General features: G+C 40.8%; 6 protein-coding genes across 10 annotated transcripts in view; 2 read left to right on the forward strand and 4 right to left on the reverse strand.

Annotated features, from left to right (window-relative positions):
- Positions 1 to 5235, reverse strand: part of LOC115763518 (nuclear hormone receptor FTZ-F1 beta) — a 28880-nt gene extending 23645 nt beyond the window's left edge. Inside the window, exon 1 of the mRNA XM_030706120.1 lies at positions 5076 to 5235. The gene's annotated coding sequence lies outside the window, so the exon portion shown is untranslated. The remainder of the gene's footprint in view (positions 1 to 5075) is intronic.
- A 1794-nt stretch (positions 5236 to 7029) lies between these two features.
- LOC115763348 (ectonucleoside triphosphate diphosphohydrolase 5) lies at positions 7030 to 11278 on the forward strand. Of its 3 annotated transcripts, none has more exons than XM_030705864.1 (4): positions 7040 to 7252; positions 9513 to 9660; positions 9841 to 10970; positions 11043 to 11278. In XM_030705864.1, the coding sequence occupies exons 1-4, from the start codon at positions 7223 to 7225 to the stop codon at positions 11133 to 11135; spliced, it is 1401 nt and encodes a 466-aa protein (XP_030561724.1). In that variant the 5' UTR covers positions 7040 to 7222; the 3' UTR covers positions 11136 to 11278. The 3 variants fall into 3 exon arrangements, with proteins under 3 accessions (XP_030561723.1, XP_030561724.1, XP_030561725.1); XM_030705865.1 differs by lacking the exon at positions 7040 to 7252 and adding an exon at positions 9064 to 9396; XM_030705863.1 differs by having other exon boundaries at positions 7030 to 7252; positions 9513 to 10970.
- A 361-nt stretch (positions 11279 to 11639) lies between these two features.
- LOC115763349 (geranylgeranyl transferase type-2 subunit beta) lies at positions 11640 to 13399 on the reverse strand. Its single transcript, XM_030705867.1, has 2 exons — positions 12589 to 13399; positions 11640 to 12526 (listed from the first exon to the last, which is right to left on the reverse strand). Exons 1-2 carry the CDS (start codon positions 13193 to 13195, stop codon positions 12099 to 12101), a joined length of 1035 nt encoding a protein of 344 aa, XP_030561727.1. The 5' UTR covers positions 13196 to 13399; the 3' UTR covers positions 11640 to 12098.
- Positions 13400 to 13685: 286 nt separating this feature from the next.
- LOC115763370 (N-alpha-acetyltransferase 38-B, NatC auxiliary subunit) lies at positions 13686 to 14298 on the reverse strand. Its single transcript, XM_030705901.1, has one exon. The coding sequence runs from the start codon at positions 14208 to 14210 to the stop codon at positions 13857 to 13859; it is 354 nt and encodes a 117-aa protein (XP_030561761.1). The 5' UTR covers positions 14211 to 14298; the 3' UTR covers positions 13686 to 13856.
- An 83-nt stretch (positions 14299 to 14381) lies between these two features.
- Positions 14382 to 15560, forward strand: LOC115763369 (peroxiredoxin-6). Its single transcript, XM_030705900.1, has 3 exons — positions 14382 to 14714; positions 14771 to 14963; positions 15024 to 15560. The coding sequence occupies exons 1-3, from the start codon at positions 14441 to 14443 to the stop codon at positions 15229 to 15231; spliced, it is 675 nt and encodes a 224-aa protein (XP_030561760.1). The 5' UTR covers positions 14382 to 14440; the 3' UTR covers positions 15232 to 15560.
- On the reverse strand, positions 15253 to 17329 carry LOC115763368 (acyl-CoA-binding domain-containing protein 5). 3 transcript variants are annotated; one of them, XM_030705897.1, is made up of 3 exons: positions 16962 to 17329; positions 15760 to 16767; positions 15253 to 15647 (listed from the first exon to the last, which is right to left on the reverse strand). In XM_030705897.1, the coding sequence occupies exon 2, from the start codon at positions 16753 to 16755 to the stop codon at positions 15805 to 15807; it is 951 nt and encodes a 316-aa protein (XP_030561757.1). In that variant the 5' UTR covers positions 16756 to 16767; positions 16962 to 17329; the 3' UTR covers positions 15253 to 15647; positions 15760 to 15804. The 3 variants fall into 3 exon arrangements, with proteins under 3 accessions (XP_030561757.1, XP_030561758.1, XP_030561759.1); XM_030705898.1 differs by having other exon boundaries at positions 15760 to 16770; XM_030705899.1 differs by having other exon boundaries at positions 15760 to 16797.
- Between the last annotated feature and the right edge of the window lie 681 nt (positions 17330 to 18010).

Raw genomic sequence — 18010 nt, forward strand, 5'->3', positions numbered from 1 at the left:
TTGTTTGCAAGAAATCTTTCAACAGCAATCATTTTTGTTTTTTGATAAAATTTTGATTAAGCTTGGCAAACTCTTCCATCCAGCCAATTCTTCTTATGATTTCTTTGCAATTATTGAATTACTTTTCCACTGATTCCAGCTCAAAAAGCATTTTCTAATCTTTATGAATATACTTTTCAAAATGAGAGACTAGCTTTCGATAATAAGAAAAACCAACGCATATAAACCTTAAGGGAAATCGGAATAGTTTCCCAAATGCTGTAAATGCATGTGGATCAATATTTATTAGGGAAAAAGATAAACGTTTCTTAAATATAATACGATTATTAAGACTGCAATTCCAAGCAACTCTTTTGGTTCGTTTTAGGTTTCAGAGCAATGCCTCGGTTTGATTCCTGAACCTTGCTTTTCACATTTACGATGAATCACAATTTCAACCTTATTTCTGCACATGTTCACAATTTGCAATAAAACCATGGAAATTTAATAATAATAATGTTCAAAGAGAGAAGAGAAAAAACAAATGATTCGGGGTTTAGTTAAAGGCGCGTTTGTTTTTGATCGGAGCATCTTAAATAAAAAACGTTAAAATTCCCAACTGAAAGCAATTCGATTCGAGAGATTTACTTGACTTTTGTTATGATAAACCTTAACAATTTAATAGATTTGATACAACTTGGGTATTAATTCAATATGAATTAATGAAAATTCAAACGAAAGAAAGTTAGATTGGTTTAGAGAAGATTGTTGCGACACCTTGGTTAAAGGATTTTTAAACTTTGATCCTGCAACAATTAACGTTCAAGTGCAGTTCTTTAATAATTGTTACTGGATGGGAAAATGTTTTACATTTTAGTTTACTTCCTAGATTCGAGCTGCTTAGCCTCAGATGGAGTCCAAAATGCTCCCAATTGTTACACAACCCGTCAACAGCAGCAGCAGCAGCAGCAACGGCAGCAGCAGCAACTTTTGCTGGGCAACATGTTTCGCAGTTGGCCACAGCAACGGCAGCTGTTGGCGGGAAACTGCAGAACGAACGGCAGCAGTTGCAGCAGTTGCACAGAAATTGGCCAAAACGATCATGTTTATACAGACACATAGGCAACAGACACGGCGCCGTGTCGAGCAACGGCAGCAGCAGCAGCAACAACAATGGCAACAGCAACAGTTATGGCAATTGCCAAAGTTGCAGTTGCAAAAATCAAACAAAAAGCCACAAAAAGGCAGGCAACAAACGATAAAAAGCCATTCAATGTTGGCCAAAAAGTCAACAGCAGCAGCAACAACTGTTGCAGCCAAATGGCAACAGCAGCAGCAGCAGCAGCAGTTCGGCAACAATGTTGCCAGCTCTGTGGCGAATGCTGAACCAACAACAACAACAACAACGGCAACAACTCAGTCAAGTTTCTTTGACTTCGACTTCGCCTGCTTCTTCTTCTCGCTGAGGTTACAACAAGGTAAACCTGCTGCCATGTTATTGTATCTGCGCTTTGATCTCTCGCCTCAGACAATAGAACAAAGCGAAATGTTGTTGCTGTTGCTCGTAAGACAACAACAACATCGACAACAACAGCAACAGCTGAAGAATTATGGGAGGAGGTCAATGCTGCAATTGTTAACTGCTAATTAGCAGTCAAATAGACAGAGAGAGAGCTAGATAGACGCGAGGGAGAGCCCCACGAAACGATGCCAAATGGCATGTAACAATCGATATGTGCCTGCGGACATATCGAGAACCGGTTAACAGATGGGCGAACCACAAACAAAAGATGTTGCCGCTGTTGTTGTTGTCGTTTTTGTTGTTGTTCTTGCTGCTGTAACCAACAACAGGCAAATTAGTCATTCGACATGGCGCTCACTGACAAATTATAAACAACATAATGCACACTCGGTTTTTAGAATGCTATCGAAAACAATGCGGACCACACGCAACTAGTGCACAATCGATATTATTAAAATCTAATATTCTTAAGAGCATAACAGAGACTAAACGTTTAACAGCTTCAATATTTGCAGCTAAATAACATGCTATCTACACTTAAGGGGTTTATCGATAACATTTCCGATAAGATTAGGATGCACAAAATTTTACAGAAAGGTATAGCTGTATAACAATTATCGATATCACGTGCGAAACTATCAAAATTATTCTTAAGACAATCTCAGAGATTCAACGATTAATAGCTTAAATATTGGCAGCATAGTTTATCGATAACATTCTGTTTAACTATCGCTGTTTGACAACTTAAATTTCTGTTTTATAATTATATTTATCGATAATATCTCTCTAGAATTTCGTTGGATATCCTTGTTGGCTTCTTACCTATATTATACTTGATTACAATTTATCGATAACATAGTCGATAACAATATAATTACAAATGTGACTATTTGATCGCTCCTCCATTTCTTTCTGATCCATACTATTGTAATTGCTTAGGTTTCCGTCCACAAAATTCCACATTTATTTTCACTTATCGATCTCGCTGACGATAACATTAAATATCGTTCCTCAATTTCGGCAGTTGCAATTATTTTCTGCTGCCTTTCCGCTTACACTCTGCTCTCTCTCCCTGCCACACGCGGTTAGCCTTCCACCTGGCTGCTGCTTAAGTTATGACAGCAAAAGCTGTAAATTAACATTTGGGGCCGCATTTAGCCACACACTCAAAAAGAGTTCAAGAACATAAACAAAGCAATGGACGTGTCCAATGGGGCAAAAAACACCAACAACAAATAAAAAAGAAAGAAACCAACCGCAGAGCCAATCAACTTACAAAACTCGCCGACACCGACAACCTTGGCCAAGTGAGAGAGAGGGAGAGAGAGCGCGCGATAGAGAGGAGAGAGGAGAGAAAGAGAGGCAGCCAGGAGGAAGCTGCCGTTGCCGCTGCCGCTTACTGATAAAAGCAAAGACCGCACATAAAGCCAGTTACAAACAAGTAAGAGTGATTAGGTCGCGAGTGCTCGACACGTTGATACCCTATACTATGCTTTTGCAATAACTTACCTACTTACACATTACAAATTTGTATTTAAAATTGTGTTCTACACCTATTTTAATTACCAGTTAGCTGTCTTCAAACCTTTTTTAGTGCAAATGTCGAAGCTTAAAATCATAATTTTTAATTCATTCTAATTACAATAAATTCTAAAATAACAAATTAATTCACTAAATAAATATAAACCATATACATTTATGAGAAAGAGTATATTGCTCAAAGTTTTCCTGAGCTAAGAATTTAATCAAATTGGAATTATTATTTTCAGCACAAGTTTTAAAGAATTCTATCTGAGACTCTTTAAAGAACCTTTTTGTAAATAATATATTTATGAAATCAATTGTATAAACTTTACCTTCAACTTTGTCCATTTGACAAGGCTATGACACGACAGGTAGGGGGATTATAGAGGCCACATATTCATGTAAAATAGAGGCCACATGTTCACCCTACCTGTCAGCCTACCCTATTCTCACTTGAATAAAGTTGCTATCTCCAGCTTTAGCTGGTGCATTTATGTATGCATAAGTTTTTATTTTAGAATGAGTCTCTTACTGTGATCATAACCTTTTCGAACACCACTTCGCTTACAGGGCATGCGCAACTGCAACAGACGGCCAATAAACCGAAAAACCGCAAGCGGGCCAACGTAGTCAAAATAATAATGAGCCAACATTTAAAATGGTTTATGCGATGGCAACATCATTATCGCCAAGCAAGCAGAGATCATTAGCAATATCATTATCACAGTTATGAACATCATTATGACAATACACCTACGGCAGAGACCGCGAGACTCTTTGATTTTTCTGGGTCAAGCGAAAGACGCAAAAGACCCGAAAGCCGCGACAGCAGAACAAGAGCCACAAGCAACAGAATCAACGTGTGCTAGAGTTCAAAACGTGTCCGGGCCGCGTCGTTAAAAGCTTCTCTTAACTGCGCGCCGGACTCCACTCCACTCCACGCCCGCCCCGCTCTCTGATGTTGGCAACAATTTCCGGTGGCCTCCGGGCCAAGCGCTGCACAATTGCAGTTACCACAGTCGCACTCGCACTCGCAGTCCACCAGATCCCATCGGATCTGTCCGACCCGTCCGATCCGTCCGAGCCATGAGTCAGACCCAAGAAAGTAGTTCAAGTGACCAAAGGCGCCGTTACATTTCACTGCTTCAAGTGAAGTGCTTCGCTCGGCTCTGGCCCGGGTAGGAGCTGCGCTCGCAATTGGGCGTTAATTAAATTGTTTTCATTTGGCTGCTGGAGAGGCTTTTGTGGTTAATGCTCAAGTGGATGTTGGACCCAGAGCCCGAACAGAGCCCAACCCGAGCCCAGCCAGAGCCCGCCCAGAGTGCGTTAAGTGTGCGCAAATATTGGTTAAAGGCCAAAAGCTAAGCTAACAAATGTATCTCATGCATTCAATTCATTTTAGTGCTCCACTTTTGATCTAACATACAAAAAGAGCTGAAGGACGCTATCGATCTTTTGTGGCAATTAGTTATAGTATTATTTATAATATGAATGTTTTACGGTTAATCTTAATAATAATAATAAAATATACAAAAAAGGTTTCCTTTTTGAAACACACAAGATATCGACAATCGATTCATTTGTTTGGCAAGAAAGTTCAAATTGACTCGCAGTTAAATATTAATCGTATAATATTTGAAAGTAGAGTTTCATATTTCTTATGCGGTTTACCTTTTCCGATTTAGTTTTACATTTACTTTTAGACATTTTAATTTATAGTCATTCCCATTTGCTAATTATCGATATGAATATCTCTGTGAATCACGGTTAAAGCAACAAAATCAGATTTGCATCAACCAAAAAAATCCTGGCTTAAGGTTCGGTTCGTGAACTCGATTTGACACGTGCCCAAACCCAGGTTTGAAATTTGCTTTGTCATATATAAGCTAAACGCAATAGTATTTATATGGAAATGAATCTTACAATGTTTTAAGACACATTCAGCTTAATTCGCTTTCATTTTAAGCAACTTAAAAACTTATTCGGCAGCTTTTCAATAACTCCTATTATCTTAAATTATAAAAAACAAATGTATTTCCTTTTTACTTACCATTCAAAATTTTAAAATTAATATTCCAATTGTGCTTGTTTTCAGTCTAATAAGATTTGTATTGGATATTCCCTAAAATGTTGCCGCGTTGCCCAAATGTCAGAATTAAATTTCTCGCTTAATTTGAAATTGTTTTAGTTGTTTACAATAAAAATTGTTTACATCATTTTGTGTAAATTTTAATTAATTTAATTTTTTTTTTTTTGTATTAAAAACTGTAATTAATTTTCTATGCACATGTTATGCATTTTTAATGCATATAATTCAGACATTTGTTGTTGTAAAAATGGTTTTATAAAAAATATTTGCACAATAACGCGAACGATAATATTATTGCACAATGAATGCCGCTGTTTTTTATATATATATTTATTTTTTCACCTGTGAATTATTAACGGTAAATTAATCATTCAGTGTCGCTGATTGTATGTGTGTGTGTGAGTTTTGGGTTAACGAGCGACCGAGCAGCAAATTGACAAAAAGTAAATAAACAAAATGCTGCAAAACGGCAACTGTTGAAGTTGCAACGCGCTGCCAAACGCGGAAGCTGCAAGCTAAAAACCAGATATTTTTTTGCAACGCCATCCAATAAGAATCACACGTACGAGCGCTTTCTTTATAAATGTTAACGCATGCATGTGTGTGTGTATGCCTAAGTGTGGGTCGTTTTTTTTTTTGCGCACTTGCTTGTTGGCTGCTTTCTTTGCTGCTGTTGCTCTGGGTTTCATTTTACACGGCAGCAGAACGCTGCCTCTGTCTCTGCCGCTGCCGCTGCCGCTGCCAAGCTACTCTTGCGTTGCGTTTTTCCTCACCTTTGCAGAGTTTATTGACATTTTCAGCATTTGCTTTTGTGCGCTGCTTTCTTCGAGCGAGCGTGCGCTCTCCCCATTTTTGTGTGTGCCTCTCTCTCTCGCTCTCTACACTATCTTTCTCTCACACACATATACACAGGCACTTGTTTTTTTTTTTTTTTTTGTAGAGAATAACCTTCAATTTTATCTTATTGCGCTCTTGTCGTCGTTGTTACACACACTCACACCCATACATACACAACCGCACACGAATGGCCCCACATTTGTTGTTAGCTTTGCTACTTTTGTTGTTTTACACTGCGTGAATTAACATTTGCCTTTGGTTCTGTTTTTTATGCAGCTAAAACTTTATTTATGCATTACGCTTATTTTAATGCGATTGCTTGCATTTTTAATTCCACTACACATGCACTTACAGTCGACATACGCACACAAGCACAAAACACACACACACATACACATACTCATACGAGAGACAGCCGATTCTGCAACAAAAACATGCACAACAATTCGTATTGGCTCTCGGTATGTTGTTTATTTTTTTGAAATTCTTTTCTACTTTTGTGTCATATATATTTATAGAAATTACTTTTTATTTATTTTGTGCTAGTTGTATTTGTTTTGCACAGTATAACGAAATTCTGAAAAATACTTTTTTCCACAACGCTCGCGGCGTAACACAGACACGCGCGCAACTTCTTCGCTCGGCATTTGTTTTGGTACTAACCCAAGTGTGGCCGGATCTCAAAATCTAGAAACTCAAAAGAAAACAAAAATTTAAGAGTGACCAGCCCCGAAAAATCTCTAAATTAGACAATTCAACAAGAAATACCATAGTACCAAATCTATCAGCACAAAATACCAACTATATGACAGTGATTCATAATATTTCTTTATATGCAAAACATTTTGAATATTATGGCAAACAATGTAGAAATATTGTATAAACTAAATAAGTCCATGTGGCCCATAATTAGCGGAAAACTAAAATAGACGGTTGTATAAACCAATTCCATTTAAGCCTTTTTGTGGATAGCTTGTTATAGACAGTATTAACAGGTTGTTAGGGTGACCATTAATTTTCAGCATGATACTATACAACACTACTACGGCCCGTACAAACAGCAACAGCTGATTACCAATCTTTAGTTGAATTTAGTACGCCATTTCGTGCGCAACGTGGTGGTTGATGCCATTTAATTATTCTTAGTTTTTAAGCATAACACAAAAGCGATTTTGTTCTAGTGAGCGGTCACTAATTGCCAAACATATACGAATGTGTTAGTGAATAACGTTTATAGATTTTACACAACTTAGTACAAATATATCAACACAATGACAACCAGCGATGTGCGAAAGAGAAAGGTGAGCTAAGGTTAAAGGGCAACGCTACGACATTGTTTTAAATGCCAATTTCGGCGCGTTTTTCAACACACACACACACACAATTAAATGCGGAAATTGAAGCTAATGCTTTGCGTTTATTGTGCCAAGTTTATTTACATACACAATTGATTGTTGCTGCCCAAACAACAATTTTCCTAACAATTTCAATTCGTTTCGCGTGCCCGGCTGCCATATGATCGTCTAGATAGAGATGAGCACAAAACTGATCTAAACATGTGTGAACAACTGGCCTAGACTTTAATTGCCTTGAATTATAACAGTTAATAGCCGGCACAGTGCTGCAAATGTTTTGAATCTTGATTTTAGAACTCTTCTTTGGGTGAGATTCGTAAACGTTTGATTGCCGGTGTCCTGCTTCCATTTATAGAGATGGGAAAAACATGTAACAAAGGAGATAAGAGATTGGAAAGCTCTCGTTTAGATAATTTTTGTATGTATTATATTCGTATAAAACGTATTTTTAATCATTTTCAAAATCAATCATGATTATGTTGATTAAAAAATCGCGTAATACGAGGTGCGTGTGATTGAAAAGCTGACGAAACAACTTGAATTATACTTGTAAATGAGCTTAAAATGACGAAATAACGCATTTGAATGATATTTTCACATAATAAATACAAATTGACCGGCCGGTTAAATTACGCTTGTATTCGGCAGTTTTTTTTTTTATTTTCTCCCCCAACCAGCAAGGTCATCTATTTTCATGAGATAAATTGCTCTCTAATGATGATGTTCAACAACCAATTTGTGGGCGCAGCGCAAAACAGGTTCAAACCGCGTTGGATGGTGTTCGCAGCTTAACCCTTGTGCGCAGCTTAACCCTTGTGCGCCGGCCACAATACCGATATTTGCATAACGATAGCTGTTGTTAGACTCGTTACGTCTGATGAAATACTCAAACAGAGCTATTTTTACAATGCCGAGTGATAAGCTAAGCTGTGTGCGTTTCTCTCTTGATAAGCGAAAAGCCTTACTAAAACAAGCCTGTCCCGGTCGCACGTCTCAATTATCAATTGATTTTTTGTTAGGTATTTCTTAGTTTATTGATTAAAAGGCGCCTCCACCTTGGCGCAGCTGTCGAAATTCACAAAGTTGCAAGTGAATTTTCCGCATTGACATTGCAAATGAATTCAATTCAAGCAATTGCAGTTGCCAATTAAATGACAGTCCACAGTTCAGAGTCGTCTTTGGGTTCTGTTAGTTTAGTTTAATTTATTTGTGCACTTACACTTGTTTAAATAATTGAATGGCAATTTCGTTAGTTGTCTTTGTGGTTTCAACAACAATATTTGTTCAAGCCAAAAGACTCTGCACTTAACTCTACAAATTTGACAAGCTCTCCAAATGGTACGAATATCTTATCGTAGTCTACAAATCTACACACAAAAGATAACCTTCGCTTGGTTTTTTGAAGAGAAAACAAAAAAGCGCTACAAATATTGTAACCTAGCATGACTCTCAAGTTCTCATGCTAATTACTTATTGATAGAAAATTACTCATTCATTATATAACATAATGCGAAACTAGACTTGAATATTAATATACACATATGTATGTATAAATAAATGTTAAGTATGTGTGTAATGAGCGTGTCAAATGTTTATTTTGTGCTCTGTTAGTGTAAAATAAATGCGCACTCATCATTATTAGCTTTGGCATCTGATGCGATAAAGTTTGCTGAACTAAATTTCATAAAAAATTAATAAGTAGTCTTTAGGTTTTCTCATTGAAATGATTCAAAATAATATTCAAAACATGTTTTATAACAATTCAATGGCTGCAACGTTCTAAATCACAGATTTAGATCATTAGCACAGTTAGCAAAGCTCATTGGTGTAATGCAGCCCTGGCTGCGCAAGTTATCGATAACTAAATGTTGGGCAGCCCTCAATGCTTGAAAAGCAACAACAACAAATACATTGGCCAATTGTGCGATAAGAAACCGAAATTGTCAAGCGCATTGGAAGCGAAAAAGAAACAAACCCAAAACAGACAGACAAGTGCAAACAATTGACGAAGCTGCCAGCATGTGTTTTAAGGAAAATGCTGGTTATTTATAGATAGCAAACGCAGCGCAATGAGATACGAATACAAGCTGGTAGCAACAATTATTTAACACATTTGACTCTATACATATATGTATATATATATATATTAACGGAACAAGCTAACTATATTAATACTGTTTATTTTGTACGTTTGCTTATAATGCAGCTGGCCAGCGAGGATAAAGTGGCGCCGGCGAATCGACGCAAAGGCAGCGGCGCCGGAAACGGAAATGGACGTGGCGGTGTGACCAGCGGCCTAAAAGTATCATTTCTGTGTTTGATTGTGTCCGTGGTCCTGCTGCTCTTTGTTTTTGGTGTGTATCAATTGTATTTTGCTAAAACCCCGACGCCAATTGTGCCGAAACTAACTAAAACCTCTGATTTTCCCACTGTTACCGTCCCCTTTCATGAATCGCCGCATCACGCAAAACCAAATGCGCCACGTTCCACAACCAAACCGACGACACATAATCACAACAACAACCACCATGCAGGCGCCGTGTCCGACAATGCAAGCCCGTATCTGGCGCGTCTGGCCTCCAAGCTGGGCTACAGCAAGGTTCAGTATGCGGCCATCATAGACGCCGGCTCGACGGGCAGCCGCGTCCTGGCGTACAAGTTCAATCGCAGCTTCATTGACAACAAGCTGGTGCTGTATGAGGAGCTGTTTAAGGAGCGCAAGCCCGGCCTTAGCTCGTTCGCCGATAATCCAGCCGAGGGCGCACACTCCATTAAGCTGCTGCTGGACGAGGCGCGTGCCTTTATACCCAAGGAGCATTGGTCGTCCACGCCGCTGGTGCTGAAGGCGACGGCTGGCTTGCGGCTGCTGCCACAGAGCAAGGCAGAGAATCTGCTGAATGCGGTGCGCGATTTGTTCGCCAAGTCCGAGTTTAGTGTGGACATTGATGCCGTCGAGATTATGAATGGCACGGACGAGGGCATCTTCAGCTGGTTCACCGTTAACTTTCTGCTGGGCCGTCTGTCCAAGACGAACCAGGCAGCTGCCCTGGACTTGGGCGGCGGCAGCACGCAGGTCACCTTCTCGCCCACAGATCCCGAACAGGTGCCCGTCTACGACAAGTATATGCACGAGGTGGTCACCTCCAACAAGAAGATAAATGTGTTTACGCACAGCTATCTGGGCCTGGGCCTAATGGCCGCACGCCATGCTGTCTTCACCAAGGGCTACAGCGCCGAGGAGACTGTGGTGGAGAGCGTCTGCGTCAATCCCATCATTGCCAATCGCACCTGGGTGTACGGCAATGTCAAGTACCAGGTCAGCGGCAAGGAGAACAGCAAATCCAGCGCCGAGCAGCCGGTCGTTGACTTTGACGCATGCCTGGAGCTGGTCAAGAGCAAGGTAATGCCATTGGTCAAGCCAAAACCCTTCACGCTCAAACAGCATGCAGTAGCCGCATTTAGCTACTACTTTGAGCGCGCCATCGAATCGGGTCTGGTTGATCCCACGGCCGGCGGCGAGACAACCGTGGAGGGCTATCGCAAGAAGGCCCAGGAAATCTGTGCCATACCCAATGATGAGCAGCCATTCATGTGCTTCGATTTGACCTTCATCTCGGTGCTGCTGCGCGAAGGATTCGGTCTTAACGACAGCAAGAAAGTAAAGGTGTGTGTCATAAATGAACATCATTTGTTTAGAATTCTGCTAATTCGTTTTTTTTCTTGTTTATTTGCGCAGCTTTACAAAAAGATTGACGGCCATGAAATCTCTTGGGCATTAGGATGTGCCTACAATGTGCTGACCAGCGATGAGAAGTTCAATAATTCCTAGTTCTCCTTCTATTAGTGTGTAGGCGAATATATATAGCTGAAATTGTTTCTAGAGTGCCTTAGACGTGCATCGAAGTATACTACACACACACACACACACACACACACACACACACACACACTCGCACACACACACATAGACAGCCTTCTGCTGGCCAGTTAATATATTTATGCGCTATAAATTCATTTCAATTGTCTTTAATTGAAAGCGAATTCATTTATTTTTCATTTATATGAAGGCCGCACTGTGACTACACTTCGTTCTTCTAGTTTGTAATTCAGATTTTTGTGTGATTATATTTTCTTTTGTATGTAATTAATATGCCACGATATCGTATTAGTCTTACACTCAATATTTTCCTAATGTATATATTATCTGCATACATATCTAATTTTTAAATTGTTTAATATTAAAAAATATAAAAATTTGAAATTTTACACGCATATATTTGTTATTTTAAAAACAAAATAAAATTGTTGAATTGGATACTCTATAATTTTTTATTTTCACCAAATTGGCAACAACAATTCCTTGGATTAACTATAACATATCGAAGTCTAAGTTCCTAAACGAAAATTCTTGCCCGAATGAAAGGCCTAATTCTTGTTGCTCTCTGACCAGTGCAAATATCTTTATTCGCATGCGATAATAAAATAGTGTCTTTATTTAGATTTGCTCTATAATTACAAATACAGAAAACTTTTACATGGCTTGCTTATGAAACATTAGAATATGCTTTATATATGTATTTAAAAATACAGCTAAATATATATAAATGCATAACAAGCATAATTTGTTCAAAATGGGTGTAGGATACAAAGAAAAATGAACTGTGAATCTGTCTAGTTGAATCTGTTTTGGGTTGCTTTAAGGTAGCATAAGATGCGTGAGGTACGCTTTATAAATTAATCATATAACATTGGCTATAGCTTTTGTCTTAATATCAATAACTGCATTGGATGCCTACGCATGCGTCAGAACCTGCGGCTGAATGCCCAGCCTGTCGATAATATACTGCGGCATGCAGAACGTCGGATTGATCGCCTTGAGTCCGGAATGGCCCAACAGCGAGAGGCCGCCAATGCCGAAGAGCGTGTGGAATATGTCTGGCATGTTGCCGGTGCGATCAGAGAAGCCGCCCGTCTCCGTGTCCTGACAGGAGAGAATGAACTGCTGCAGCTTCTCGGCGCTAATCCAATGCAGCCGCCCCATAATGGTCAGCGATGAGAGCACCCACCAGGAGTAGCAGACATCGGGCAGCTTCTCGGGACGACCGTTGAGTCCGCCCGAGGGCAGCTGTCGCTCGCACAGCCACCAGCCCAACTTATCCACGTCCAACAGATGCAGCTGCTGTGTAATCGACAGGAAGCCCACGCAGCAATAAATGAGTCCTGCAAGCGACGCAGATTATAATTGTTTGGTTTCAGACAAATAATGAATATCCATGACTCACCCGCATGTGACTCAGCGCCCGGTTTGGAGCCAAAGCCGCCATCCGTTTGATTGCAGCACGACATAACAAACTTAACCGCTTTGTCCACATCTATGCTCTGCTCCATGCGCTTGAGCAGCGCCAGCGTGGCCACCGCACAGAAGCTAAACCGAGTATCCACCTCGCCCCACTTGTCGCCAAAGAAGCTGCCATCCGGCTGCTGCAGACCCACAACATAGCGAACCACCGCATCGCAATCGATCACGTCCAGCGCGTCGTATGTGGACAGCACCTGCACCGCGGACAGCGTGTACAGCATGTGCGGATCGTGGCCCTCGCAGGGAGCAAAGCCCCCGCTTATCGGACACTGGCAGCGCTTCACGAACTCAATGATGGACTTGCGGTCCAGCCGGTCCAGCTGGTCCATTATGTCCAGCGCAGTGACGCCCCAGTAAATGCCCGACATGCGCAGGAACTCGGTCATGCAATACTCGTAGTCGTCCTCCTGTTTGCCATGGTTCTCAATATACTCGACGTGCTTCCAAAATTGTAATTTGCTGGTGTCGGCGTTCTCAGTATCGCCGCCGGCGCCTCCGTTTGAAGGCTTGACGAAGCTCGTGAAATCCATTGCTGATTGTGTTCAATTGAGTGTTGATTTTTAGCAATTAATTGCTCTACTGCTGTGTTGACATTATTAATAACGCCTTTCAACAATTTAGTTGTTGCTGTTTGCGGCTGAGAATAAATGTACTAAAAAATCCATGCTCGAATACAAACTAAAAAAAATACCGCACTTGCAGCTGACTTGCCATCAATTTTAAAAAGATTCGATTTGATTAAATATATGTTCAGTGTAGAATTGTTTGGCAATTAATTTTAGAATATTTAGCAAAATATTCACATTTACTTATAGGCAAAAGCTAAAAGATTAAATATATAGCAGCTAGTTTGAAATGTAGTTGGCAACGCGGCGTATTGCCATTTACATTGACTAACATAAAAACAATGACAATTCTTACAGTGATTGAAATAAGTAAGAGACCCTGCTTTAAACATTTAAATTCTTTAATTTTATTAAAATGTTTGTTTACCAAATTAAGCAAATGAATAGACAGCGTTTTTAGTCATGTGTATATTCATGATTTGATATTACTTTTATTCTTAAACGGACTAACATGCATAGGTAGTCCACAAACGACTACGATGTTGCCATACTTTTTTTGTTCGCTGTTTATACATATTAACACATGTATGGAGCACTTATATTCTTACAATATTTAAAAGGATACTCAAATAATTGATGAGGGCCTGGGCTCGTCAATGTTCAGAGACACAATATGCTTCTTGGCCACCATGACGTTGCCCAGCAGACGAGGCTCTTGTCCCTCCACCAGATACTCGGCGCACATGGACAACACAATGTTGGCATCCCGATCCGTGCAGTTGAAGAAACCAACCAATACACGTCCGTCGGTAATAACGATTCGCAAGACGCGTCCCAGCCACTTCTGAAGCTTTCGACGTCCCTCCGTCAGGTTTGCATCAATCATTTGTGGCGCATTCGTTGTTATGCGAAAGGGTTCGGCGACAGGTGGCGGGGGCTGTGGCTGCACCTGAGTTCCGCTGATGCTAAGATCAGACATGTTGCTTGGTAGCCTGTTTTTTGTTAAATATGTATATTTTTAAACTGAACTGTTGAGTTAAAGTGTTTGTTTTGGTTGATTGCTGATAAATGTGCAAACGATATAAGCGATAACTAACTATCGATAACCAACTATCGCTAAGAAGCCGAGCATTGGCATCGATAGTCTGTCAGCTGCAGAACTTTCTTAATTGCTTCTTTTCGTTCAATTAATTTGTTACATTTTTTAAAATGTCGCCCAAAGCTCTTAACATTGGTGATCCGTTTCCCAACTTTGAGGCTCAGACCAATCTGGGAAAAATAGATTTCTATGACTGGATGGCCGACAGCTGGGCCATCCTCTTCTCGCACCCGGCAGATTTCACGCCCGTGTGCACCACAGAGCTTGCACGGGTTGCCCAATTGATTCCGGAATTTCAGAAGCGCGGCATTAAACCGATTGCTCTGTCCTGTGACACGGCAGAGTCCCACAACGCTTGGATCGAGGACATCAAAAGCTATGGCAGTAAGTTATAGGACGTGCTACATGAGAACTGCCTCCTAATTCTTGGTTTCTTCCAGAGCTGGCAAGCTTCGATTATCCCATTATTGCGGACGATAAGCGCGAGCTGGCTGTCAAGTTGAATATGCTGGACAAGGATGAGCTGAATGCTGCGGGCATACCGCTCACCTGTCGCGCCGTCTTCGTTATAGACGACAAGAAGAAGCTGCGTCTCTCTATTTTATACCCAGCCACAACTGGTCGCAATTTCGAGTGAGCTTTAAATTTGTATTTCAACTTGACCATTAACTGAATTGTACTCTGTTCTGGCAGTGAAATTCTGCGCGTTGTCGACTCGCTCAAGTTGACACAAACAAAGAGCGTGGCCACGCCCGCGGATTGGCAGCCGGGCGGCCAGTGCATGGTGCTGCCCACAGTGCAGGCTGCCGATGTGCCGCAGCTTTTTCCTAACGGGGTGGAGACGATCCAGGTGCCCTCGGGCAAAAGCTATTTGCGCATCACTGCTCAGCCGCAGAACTAGAAGTATTCCATGACAGCCGAATTGTGATATTCTGCATTTTACATGACTTTATTACAAAATTATAATTAACAACAAATCAAATTGTTTTACAACCATTTGCCCCAGTCTCTCAGGGAAGAGGCAACGCTGTGGGACCAAGCAAAAGCGCGCCCAGCCTGGGCAAAATGCACAAAACTTTTGTCTTACGAACTAAACATGTTGATCGGGGAAGGGGAATGTGCCACTAATAGCTTATGTGTGCTCGTTTGTTACAAACATAAAAAGTACATATACACACAGACTACATATAAAATATACATATTGCAACTGGATAATCTTAAGAAACTAAATACAAGGCCAACTCTCTGTACAAGAAGTGTAACGCGTTCGAGAATAAAAGCAAGCCAGACAAAGCTCGTCCCCATAACCGTGAGTATCTGCAAGAAGTTGAGAGTTATTGATCAAATTAATAAGTTAAGAATTTACTCAATGGAATTTACTGATAAGATTAGGAAATTGATTTATTTGCCGTCTACTATTTGTACTTACAATTTAACTACCATACCGAAAAGGCTAATCTAATGCTTTGCGCCGTCAGCGGCGTCTGCTCTCCACCATCCGCGCGAGGCGTCGCACCAGGAAGGGCCACAGCACCAGAACTGCAAACCACAATGGCGAAATATCCTTGAAGAGCCACCAGGCTGGCTGTTTTCGTCCGGCTGCTGACTGCGTCTTTTGTGCAGTGCGCAGCTCCAGCAGAGACTGCTCCATGCAGCGCACCCGCTGCTGCACTGCAGCCATATCGGTGTTCATGCTGGCCACTGTGTTCTGTATTTGTCGCAGCAGATCCGTGTTGTGTGTTATCGCTTCTGTGAGCTCCTGGGGCAGCATCGTTTCGTAGGGATCATCGTACTCGTCATCGGAGGGCTCCACAATGGCCACGCTGCTGCTGCTTGTATAATTGTTGTTGCTGCTCGAGTCATGTGCTGCGTAGCCGTTGCTTGATTTGCTTGTGTAGCCATTGGTCAGCGGCGTCAGGTGGCCATTGGTCAGGGTCTCCGTGGACGTGGCAACGATGGGCGCATCCACCACACCAACTCCATTGGAGCTGCTGCCATGCTGTGGACTGTTTGTGCGCGAATGGAACGGCGAATTGGGATGCGATTCGGCCAGCTCACGCATACCCGGCGATATCAGCTCCAGTTCATCCAAATTGATATTGGTCAGGCCCTCCAGGCTGCCGACAAAGTTTTGCACATTTTCCGTAAACGACATGGTCTCAATGATTTCCTGCAGACTTTCCACATAGCGCTGCATAGCCTGCTCCTTGCTCAAATTGCGATTGCTGTTCCATGCATCCCATTTGGCACGCCCAACTACATCCCAGAAGGGCGGCTTTTTTGGCGAGCAATTGCCCTCCGACGCCTGCTTGAAGAGTCCATAGAACTTGAGCATCATGCTCATGCTGGGCTGATAGGGACCATTCTTGGGCAGACCCTTGATCACGTTGACAGCCGCCTGGAAACGCTCCTCAATGCTAGCCATCGCTTGCAATAGCTGCTGAAATACAAATTCAAATTCAGCTGGCTATAAACATTAGATTAGATACAGATACAACGGTTAAGGTTCAGCGATAATTGTGAATATTTCCCCCCCCACTTCGTCGCATCCGCATGGCCTGAACATTTAACAACGAACGCCAACACGCAGGTGAATGGCGCTGATGCTGTCGCAAGCAGTTTACAAATTACCTAATTATCTTGTGCAAGTGCAGACACCCAAAAATGACGCTGTAAGCTTCTCTCGGGCAGTGTTTTTGTCCTCGTTGTTGTTGTTGTTGTTGTTGGGGTTTTGTTATTGATTCACATCGACTGACGCTGGCAACTGCATGTGTGTGTGTGCGTGCGTGTGTGAAGAGAAATGACAAAGTTCGAGTTCTGAGGAGTCGAAGTTCAATACAAATTATTGCTGCTGCTGCATTTGTGTTTAGCAAACAAGCATCGCTGATAACAATTAATAATTGGCATTTAATGCAAATTGTTTATATGAACACCGAGCAGCAGCCGATGCTTTGCTGCCTAACGACTACTTGTTTTTAAATTCGTTTTGCAATAAAAATAAACAGACTTGGGAATGAATGTGGGTGAGACTATATATATCGATATATTGATAATTGCGATAAATGCATTAAAATTGGGATTTGTGAATATCGATGACAAATACAGGGTGTTGCTGCAACTCATTTGAATGAATTTTCCAATTGGGTTGATCAAATATTAATTAGGTGAAAAGTTACGAATCCATTGACAGAATATTTCTCATTTAAGAAAATATCTCTTTATATCTTTCATTAAATACATGGGGAGTACAAAAATAGATATAAACGCTTGTATTATACAAATTGATTTTGATTTGATTGATTTCAAATAATCGATAACAAAGCAGATGTTTTGAGAAAAAAATATAACAAAATTATATTATAAAAGTGATATTTGTTTATTGTGGTTTGCAATAATAAACAAAATAGAAAAAATAAGTTGGTTTATATATTGACTTAAAAATTTAATTCAAAACTTTGGCGCCACCTTGTAAGCCAACAGCTGGTTACAGTACCGGAAAATGTCATAAATGCTTCTTTATGCACTGTTCTTTTCAAAAAGGTTTATTTTTAATTAAAATCTAAGTGGGGAAACCCTTGCCGTCGGAATTTCATAACAAAAATAATGAATGGGGTTTTTATTTTTATTTCGTGGCATCTTGCGCAGATGCGCAATGATATTAGTTCGATAACTCTTTTGCG

The sequence above is a fragment of the Drosophila novamexicana genome, unplaced genomic scaffold (genome assembly GCF_003285875.2).
Source record: "Drosophila novamexicana strain 15010-1031.04,08,12 unplaced genomic scaffold, DnovRS2.1 tig00000739-arrow-arrow-pilon, whole genome shotgun sequence".
Classification (NCBI taxonomy): Eukaryota; Metazoa; Arthropoda; class Insecta; order Diptera; family Drosophilidae; genus Drosophila; species Drosophila novamexicana.

Bases quoted from the DNA above. Each gene is read 5' to 3' on its own strand.
- LOC115763348 (XM_030705863.1), top strand. From the start codon at position 7,223: ATGACAACCAGCGATGTGCGAAAGAGAAAG. The intron at 7,253-9,512 runs GTGAGCTAAGGT...CTTATAATGCAG, and splicing joins GCGATGTGCGAAAGAGAAAG to CTGGCCAGCGAGGATAAAGT. The intron at 10,971-11,042 runs GTGTGTGTCATA...TTATTTGCGCAG, and splicing joins ACGACAGCAAGAAAGTAAAG to CTTTACAAAAAGATTGACGG.
- LOC115763349 (XM_030705867.1), bottom strand. From the start codon at position 13,195: ATGGATTTCACGAGCTTCGTCAAGCCTTCAAACGGAGGCGCCGGCGGC. The intron at 12,527-12,588 runs GTGAGTCATGGA...CGTCGCTTGCAG, and splicing joins GGGCGCTGAGTCACATGCGG to GACTCATTTATTGCTGCGTG.
- LOC115763370 (XM_030705901.1), bottom strand. From the start codon at position 14,210: ATGTCTGATCTTAGCATCAGCGGAACTCAGGTGCAGCCACAGCCCCCG.
- LOC115763369 (XM_030705900.1), top strand. From the start codon at position 14,441: ATGTCGCCCAAAGCTCTTAACATTGGTGATCCGTTTCCCAACTTTGAG. The intron at 14,715-14,770 runs GTAAGTTATAGG...GGTTTCTTCCAG, and splicing joins GGACATCAAAAGCTATGGCA to AGCTGGCAAGCTTCGATTAT. The intron at 14,964-15,023 runs GTGAGCTTTAAA...CTGTTCTGGCAG, and splicing joins ACAACTGGTCGCAATTTCGA to TGAAATTCTGCGCGTTGTCG.
- LOC115763368 (XM_030705897.1), bottom strand. From the start codon at position 16,755: ATGGCTAGCATTGAGGAGCGTTTCCAGGCGGCTGTCAACGTGATCAAG.